The sequence below is a fragment of the Triplophysa dalaica genome, chromosome 22 (assembly GCF_015846415.1).
Source record: "Triplophysa dalaica isolate WHDGS20190420 chromosome 22, ASM1584641v1, whole genome shotgun sequence".
NCBI lineage: Eukaryota > Metazoa > Chordata > Actinopteri > Cypriniformes > Nemacheilidae > Triplophysa > Triplophysa dalaica.
The window spans coordinates 7,850,416-7,859,272 of NC_079563.1; the positions used below are offsets into that span (position 1 = coordinate 7,850,416).

At 38.4% G+C, this 8,857-nt stretch overlaps 1 protein-coding gene across 1 annotated transcript; it reads right to left on the reverse strand.

The window, feature by feature from the left end:
* Positions 1–748: 748 nt before the first annotated feature.
* stard7 (StAR-related lipid transfer (START) domain containing 7) lies at positions 749–8,352 on the reverse strand. Its single transcript, XM_056737298.1, has 8 exons — positions 7,333–8,352; positions 6,700–6,860; positions 6,337–6,386; positions 4,423–4,533; positions 3,690–3,772; positions 3,511–3,610; positions 3,342–3,426; positions 749–3,241 (listed from the first exon to the last, which is right to left on the reverse strand). The coding sequence occupies exons 1-8, from the start codon at positions 7,788–7,790 to the stop codon at positions 3,075–3,077; spliced, it is 1,215 nt and encodes a 404-aa protein (XP_056593276.1). The 5' UTR covers positions 7,791–8,352; the 3' UTR covers positions 749–3,074.
* Positions 8,353–8,857: the final 505 nt, after the last annotated feature.

Sequence of the window (8,857 nt, forward strand, 5' to 3'; positions counted from 1 at the left end):
GGTTGAAATTCCACCATTAGACCACAAACCTTGATGGCTAGAAATAATGGTGGCAGACAAGGACAGTTGGATAATAAAAAATAAGAGATAGCAGGAATTTACCTGATTGGTTTCGAAAGGAAACACCTCTGAGTAGTTTCACTATAACTAGAGGTTGGAAAACAGCCGATTTTCAGATGCTTTTGGGAAACATCTCACTTTGTTTGACTTGAACATATAAAGTAAAATCTTTGACACCTGGACCTTCTTTGTCTGAGCTATTTTTTGAACCGCAAGATCAGCTTTTTTTCCTCATCACTAACCGGCATCCATTCACTTACATTGGTTTTGTGTCCATATAGTAGAAGTGAATATGTGCCGGCACTGTTCGGGTACCAACTTTCTTCAGAGTATCTTTTGTGTTGACACAAAAATGATGACAGAATTTTCAATTTTGGGTGAACTATCCCTTTAAGGCAAATGTTTTAACAATGCACCACATTATCTACACCATTACCAATCTTAATATTTTAATCACTTGATATTTTCTGTGTTTTCATAATAACCCCAACATGCATATAACATGATGACATTTTGCACATTTTGACATGCCAGAAGACCTGCATAGTCTGTGATGAGCGATGTGTATAATATCATATTAGTTGGTTTTTGTTTTAACGATTAGACCAAAACTAACAATTTGCTGTAAAAACAGCTGAGGTCAATACTGTATAACTACATTTACATTATAAATACAATGACACAGAAATTCATTTTATTTATTTTATTATCACCAATTAGTGAATTACATGATCGATTTCCCATTAAGAGCAAAAAACCCTCATGCTTCGTACTTTATCTACTCACTCGTTCATAAATGATTCCAGCTTTAATTCACTCGAGATTACGGCAGAACAATTCTAGAATGTCATATAGTAGAAAACGTGAAAAAGCAATCAAGAGGATTAAACTGAAGTTGAGTCATTAAACTGAAGTTGAGTCACGTTTCATTGTGCCATAAGATGATTTAACTATTAAATCATAAGCCGAGTTTTCTCCAACATCAATGAAATGCACTTCAGTGTAGTATTAAATATGTCGGATCTCAGACAGTATTCAGATAATAAAAAATATGTTCAATGCATTAATCGTGCTCAACAATCATTTTCGGGATAACCAGACAAACACTAGACAGCAAATATCTGTCTGTTAATAAACTAACACTGTTATTTTTTGCTATGGTTCTTCAGAATGATGCAAAATGACAAGGTTCCTATTTGAACCCATGACTGAGATCAATGACACTGCCATCACAAGATCCATCGTGATAAAATGCATTCACGCTTGTAGTGTCTCAAATACAAAAAGGATGTAACAACAGAATTTGTCATTGACAGTGCCGTTTTGCTATTTTTTTCTTGAATATGACGTAAACAGGCCACAAAAATGTTCCAGCCGCTTTTATAATGAAACCCAATAGAACAGTTGGCAAACAAGGACAATGACTTGAAATTGTCAATTTAAAATAAAGAACACAAAATCGTTTGCTCACACACAACGGCACAGGAAGCAAATGGATATCTATGCTTTAAATAAACAGCAGATGTTTGAGTATATAGAAATCTCACTCGTTTTATAATTCTTAACAATAAATCAATATCACTGGCTCAACTGGTCATCTTTTGAAACTTTTGTCATTTAAGTGCAACTCATATTTATTTCTGAAAGTTATCTTATCTTGTTACTACTACAATCATAATAAACTCTTCATGAACCACTCTTGTAATCTAAAATAATGTTCAGGAATTTGCCATGTCAAGTGCTAACTAAGGACGAATTGAGGACAGCTACACGAGACTTGCACAAAATCCTCAACGTAAAATCTGACCTTGAGACTTAATAGCCCTCGAGCCGTCTTCATTTTAAATTCTCCTCTGCAGACATCACAGGACAACAAAGGCTAAAATCAATTTGCCGTGTACTTTTGAATTTCCTCCGATGATTTACGTAACCTTGATTCTGGCTTGTCATGCAAATGTAAGTGCTGCTGTAACTTGAAGTTTTTTTTTGTCACAAATTAATGTAAAAGGTCATAAATAGAGACTTAAATATTTCAAATTTGAGGACGACCGAGTTAATTTGTGAGCAAATATTGTAAAATATCAAATTACATATTTTCTGCATCATCTGACTAAAGTTAATTCATTCTTATCTATCAGAATACTGAATCCCAATGAAGAACATTGTACCAGTTTACTGAACATGTTTTTTTTCCGTTATAATTTATGCATAAATGTGTTAAACACACCGAACACTCCCCTTACAGTGGGTTCCCAGACACAAAAATCCCAAAACTTGCTCTTGTAAAACATCTCCTGAAGCTTCAGTGAGTGCCAACCTAAGTGTCACTTTCTCTACAGAGTCAGTCACCATCACCGATTTTTAAAATGTGATGCGTAGCAGACAGATGCTGAGATGAGAGTAGAAAAAAAACTTCAGACAGCCCTCGACAGCGCAAGAGGAAGCCAATCCTGCTTGAGAGGATGTTGCGGTTGCTATAAGACACGCCTCGATTTTGTTTCCACAAGAGGTATCGGTGATCCCGTGAAGACTGTTTTGGATTTCTCACACACAAATGTAACAGGGTTTTTAAGTCTGGTTCTACTCTAGGCATAAGATCACAGTATAACCTGCAGAGAACCACCACAAAGAAAAACTGTGGCTTTGCATCAACTTCCTGAACTTGAACGCTATGGTTTTTCCAAACTTGAACGTCTTTGCGTACCTCGACGTCACGGTCGATTACATTGAAGCGTGCAAACGTAAAGGAAAATATCACTTTGGCAGGATCGTCTTTGATGAATAGATGTTTGCAATATATCGCACACAGCAGTTTGGCTTAGATGCACTCTACAGAAAGAGGAAGCAAACTAACAATGCAAAAACTGGGTGATGTAACCAAGTGGTAGAGTATCTAGTGCAGGCCAGCTCAAATGGCAAACCAAAAAAACTGAAGAGATGTTTTGAATTTCTTTGTGCCTTCTCTTGCAGACTCTATAAGCTAGAATGATGTTTTGGGACATATATCCAGTGGCTCAGGCGTAAATCTGGTTTGGGCCGGCTGTGTGAGTGTTGTCGGCACCTAGTCGTTCCTGTGTGATTTGAGGCGGTTTGACGACGCTGACGTAGTCTTGGACACCCACATTCATGTTTTTAGCTTTGAGAGCAGCAGTATGCAGCTTCTCCAGGAAGTCCGGCATGCCTGTGGGACGAAAAGATGAAGTTGACCTATCAAACTCCATACCGTGATTATATAATAAGCGTAATTTCTTAGAAGATTTTGACCAAGAACGATCGCTCACCACTAGATACCATCCAGCTGACGCAGTAGCGCGGAAACACTGTCTGAGGGTCATCGCTGTATGTCAGCAAGTAGTCAAAGCCATTCTGTTCAGACATGTTCAGTAGTTTAATCTCTAAATACTAAAACCAAAGACAGACGGACTCACACACACAATTTCCTATTCTTACCTCATCGAATGACTTGTGTGGCCGGATGACCATCTTAGACTGGTAAGAATGAACGCGGACGAACTCCTGAATCTCAGGGACACTGGGGTGTTGAACAGCTCTGAGGATAAACAGAAAAATATATATCAACCACCATTTAATGCTAAACAAAGTTAAGCATTTAAAATGGCAAGTCTTACCTAGACACTAAAACCATCAGGTTGTTTTCCATATCAATGTGATAGCGGCGCATATAGACATAATCTCTGGAGTACATGGGATACTGCAGGGGAGAGGTCACCAAAATGGTCAGATGTTTAAAGGTACAGGTCATGCCCAAAACTAAATTTTAGGGTTGTTAAACAATTGCAAAACTAAATTTTCCCATCTTTTACTCAACTTCAAGGCATCCTGACTAAAAATGTTGGAGTTATAATACTAGTATCATATGTCTTCCAATCGGTAGAATAGGAGGCTATTTTTTGAAGCTCCAAAAAGTGCATCCATCCAAGCATCTGGTTCACGCACAGCCGAGAGATGACAGAAGCGACATCAACATTAATAGCAGGTTAATATGGATATTTCTCTTAAACAAATGCATTGATTCGCTTCAGAGGATCTTTGTTAAGACCACAAAGCCGTGTGGAGCAGGTCTTGATAGATGGATGCACTCTTTGGAGCTTCAAAAAAGTGCACCCCATTCACTCCCATTTGGAAGTAAAATGATACGTGGTATTATAACTCCAACTGCATTATTCTTCAAGAAGAAAGACATATTCAGTCAGGATGCCTTGAGGGCGACTAAAACATGGGAAATAGAGAAAGAAGATTAAGCTTAAGAAAGGCTTTTAAATCTTCTGCCAGCTAGTACTAGAATACACTACAGATAACATCGCAAAAACTCATGTGTTCTTTCTATGAAATCATGCTTACCGGAAAATGTGTCGCCCAATGAACGACCTCACTGCCTGTACTGACATCCCGGTCCACCACTTCCAATTTTATAACCAGTGCGTCCCACTTCTTCCTGTACTCCGTATCCAACTGGAGCAAAGGGAAAACATTTGGGAGACGAGGTCATACACCGTGTCTACAGTACCAGATGTGATAGTGTGAACAAAATCAAAAGATTATTATGGGTTCTTATGCGTTTCTAATGTCTTTTGTTGTGTCGCGGCGCGCCGGTCGCGTCTGGTGTTGACACGTTGTTAAGGTTTAAATATAACTTTCATGCAACAGTCGGTAGCCATATACATATGTCAGAAAAGTGTTGGCCCCCTTCCTGATTTCGTATGTTTTATAGGAAGGTTTTTATTATACGGGAAAACAAAATCCAGACCATGCATGTGTGTGAAAAGGTGTTTACCCCCTAAACCTTATAACTGGTTGAGCCACCCTTAGCAGCAACAACTTCAATCAAGCGTTTGCAATAACTTGCAATGTCTCTGTTACAGCACTGTGGAGGAATTTTGGTCCACTCATCTTGGCAGATTTCTTGTAATTCAGCCACATTGGAGGGTTTTCGAGCATGAACCGCCTTTTTAAGGTCATGCCAAAGCATCTCAATAAGATTCAGGTCAGGACTTTGACTAGGCCACTAAAGTCTTCATTTAGTTTTTCTTCAGCCATTCAGAGGTGGACTTGCTGGTGTGTTTTGGATCATTCTCCTGCTGCAGAACCCAAGTTCGCTTGAGGTCACAAACAGATGTTCTCCTTCAGAATTTTTTGCCAGAACTCATGGTTCCATTTATCACAGCAAGTCTTCCAGGTCCTGAAGCAGCAAAACAGCCCCAGACCATCACACTACCACCACCATATTTTACTGTTGGTATGATGTTGTTTTTCTGAAATCCGGTGTTACTTTCACTCCAGACGTAATGGGAGACACACCTTCAAAAAAGTTCAACTTTTATCAGTCCAAAGAGTACATTCCCAAACATTTTGGGGATTATCAAGATGTTTTCTTGCAAAACTAAGAGGAGCCTTTATGTTCTTTTTGCTCAGCAGCGGTTTTCGTCTTGGAACTCTGTCATGAAGACCATTTCTGCCCAGTCTCTTTCTTATGGTGGAGTCATGAACACTGATCTTTACTGAGGCTAGTGATGCCTGCAGTTCTTCTGGTGTTGTTGTGGAGTCTTTTGTGACCTCTTGGATGAGTCGTCGCTGCTCTCTTGGGGTAATTTTGGTAGGCCAGCCACTCCTGGGAAGGTTCTCCACTGTTCCATGTTTTCCCCATTTGTGGATAATGGCTCTCACTGTGGTTCGCTGGAGTCCCAAAGCTTTAGAAATGGCTTTATAACTTCTCCAGACTGATCTCAATTACCTTCTCATTTGTTTCTGAATTTCTTTAGATCTCGGCATGATGTCTAGCTTTTGAGGATCTTTTGGATCTACTTCACTTTGTCAGGCAGGTCTTATTTAAGTGATTTTTTGATTGCGAACATGTGTGGCAGTAATCAGGCCTGGGTGTGGCTAGAGAAATTGAACTCAGGTGTGATAAACCACAGTTAAGTTATGTTTTAACAGGGGGCAAACACTTTTTCACACCGGTCCTTGTAGTTTTGGATTTTGTTTTCCTATAATAATAAAAACCTTCATTTAAAAACCGCATGTTGTGTTTACTTATGTTATCTTTGACTAATGTTTAAATTTGTCTGATGATCTGAAACATTAAAGTGTGACAAACATGCAAAAAAATACGAAATCGGGAAGGGTGCCAACACTTTTTCACATCACTGTAGACACAGAAAATGCAAAAAGCACATCAACAAGTGCAAGTGATGTTCGCCAGTCATGTGCTACAGAATGAATAATATTATATTATGAGATCTTTAAAACAATGAGTACCTGTACGTTGAAGAATTGCCTGGGTGTGACATCCATATACGAACCAAACACTGTAAAGAGAGGAGTAAAGAAAACATTGTTTCTATAGTATTATAATCTTGATGATCTAAATTCCATATCAGATTATTTGTTACAGGTATTTATAACAATTTGTTTATTTTACATCAACTGTTTGTTTTAAAGGGCTTATTTACTTATTTATCTATTTACTTAGATAAAGTAAGAAGCATTCAGCATCTATCTTCTCAAACACTTTTTGAAGTACTATTTATTTATTTGCTGTGAAAAGGCCATAGGTTCAAGCTTAAATGCGCTGTCACCTCAGATGAAAACGTAAAGTGTGCGTAACTACTTGAAACTTACCTCTATATTCAAAGAGATGACTTCCCTGGATCGGTCTCCTCCACACTTTAAAGTTTTTCTTATCTACTACAACATCCCAGCCGGGATCTGCAACAACAGACATCTTTGGGGATTCGCCCAGTCCTGTCACAGCCTCGACTGCTTGCAGCTCCCATGCACACCTAAACAACACAGAACAGGGTCACTTACAAAATAAAAACACACCTTGATCACATTACCAAGGAGCGTATTTTTGCACAGTCACATGTTTTGTGCAACTAAGCATTTTAATCCCATTTTATCTCTAAATTTCCATTACTGTTATGCAAATGATTCTGTTATGATTCTCAACACAGCATTTTTTATCCATTACTTAAATTCAAGCCAATGCAATGGCTGTAATGCATAAATGCAGTACAATATAATTTTACAGTACTTCTTATTGAAATAAGAATAATGCCATACCCAAATCTCAATCAGACAAAAAATGTTTACTTTCTTGAATCGAAATGTTTCTTTCTTTGAATTTTATACTATACAGATAATATATGAGAAAAGTCACACTCAAACACAATACATGAATAAATTAAATAAAAAATAAGGGTTGTTTATTAAAAATTGGCAAAACAATCATTAATGGGGTGAGGTGCAAACCTTCTCAGCTCCTCATCCCGAATCTTCTCATCCTCCCACATGAAGACTCCAGCCAGAGCTGCTATGAGTTTTCCAGCGTGCGTGTGTTTGCTCTGCAGGCGTCGCCATATGCTGCCCACGAGTGTCCACCTGGTTCTCTCGGAGTAAAGGTTTGAATACAGCTCTCCTACTTGTAAAGCTCTTCTCAGCCTCTGGCCTGTCACGAAACTACAGTGGTTTGCAAATATAGACAAGAGTCTCTCTTTCTTCTTCTCGGAGGCCAGTTTGCTGGTTCCTCTTCCAGCCTTCTGGATCCATGACAGGAGCAGGCCCACGCGCTGTCCCATCCACGAGAAAGTCCAAGATCTGCTCATTGTTTTTGCAATCTCACCACTGTAGTTTAAAGTACTTAAACTCTGGAGTCGAACAGCTTTTGCTCCTATGTTGCACAAGGGTCGATGCTGGACGGAGGTAAACATCTTCGTATCCTTTATCCAAGTACTACGCACTCTCGGTAACAGGATTTGACTTTCTGATCGCAAGTGGTGAATTAAAACCTTTTAAACTATCATATAATAAACGATCTGATACACGAATACGTTTCCACGTGGCGGTGGCATTTAGATAACAAGTGCAACCCAATGTCAAACATGCACGAGCGGTTATTTTGCTGCTGCAATGTAGCATGCGACTGTTCTGTAGGATTTATTTGGGATATGAAATGCACGAGAGAAAATCAATTCTAAAAACGTTCATATTTTAGGACGCTTTCGTAAACTCTACTAGATGAACAGACAGTTTGACATTTGCCAGTGTACGTTAAACGGATCAACAAGACTAACGTTAGCTAGCCAGTTATCAACGCAGAAAAGCAATCTCGACGACTGTAAATAAATCCATCGAAATAATCGAATATCCTTAACGACGTATCATAGACAATATTTCTTAAGAGATAAATATATTTCCATGTTAAATGTGTTAAGTTATTCTTACTTTAATTCTCCTGCGTTAGCCTCATGTCCTCACGCCTCTTTAGTGGAGAGTAACGCACGCCCACTTTAATATGTGAGAGTTTCTATTGGTGCTCACTTTCGTCTTGTGTGCGTCTGTAAATGTAATTGGGCGATACTGCTGTCTGTTTTCGTTTGTCTCCACCTCGAATCAACCAGCATGTTCACATGACTCACGTTAAGTCAACCCATGGTAAAAGTCCTCTACAACTTTAAGGTTAAAGAGGGTTAACATGTGTCTGGTCCATGTTGTGAAGATAACAAATATTTTTGTTATAAAAAGTTTATTTTAGACACAGTAAATATTTTTAAGATAAGTATGTATGTGCTTTAAAAAGTTTAGTTACGCCTCAGTGTTTGTTATTAGCCTACTGTTTTTCCCACATTTTAGAATAATACCAAAGTCATTAAAACTTGGTGTGTGAGTTGTGCAGTGACCAATAATGCTAAACAAATACAACTATAGAAATAAACAATGAATATTTATTTAGAACTTACGCACGTTTTACCGAGATAACATCTTGACTTTATACAGT

Bases quoted from the DNA above. Each gene is read 5' to 3' on its own strand.
- stard7 (XM_056737298.1), bottom strand. From the start codon at position 7,790: ATGTTTACCTCCGTCCAGCATCGACCCTTGTGCAACATAGGAGCAAAA. The intron at 6,861-7,332 runs GTTTGCACCTCA...TGTGTTGTTTAG, and splicing joins CGGGATGAGGAGCTGAGAAG to GTGTGCATGGGAGCTGCAAG. The intron at 3,427-3,510 runs GTAAGAATAGGA...ATGTCTGAACAG, and splicing joins CACACAAGTCATTCGATGAG to AATGGCTTTGACTACTTGCT.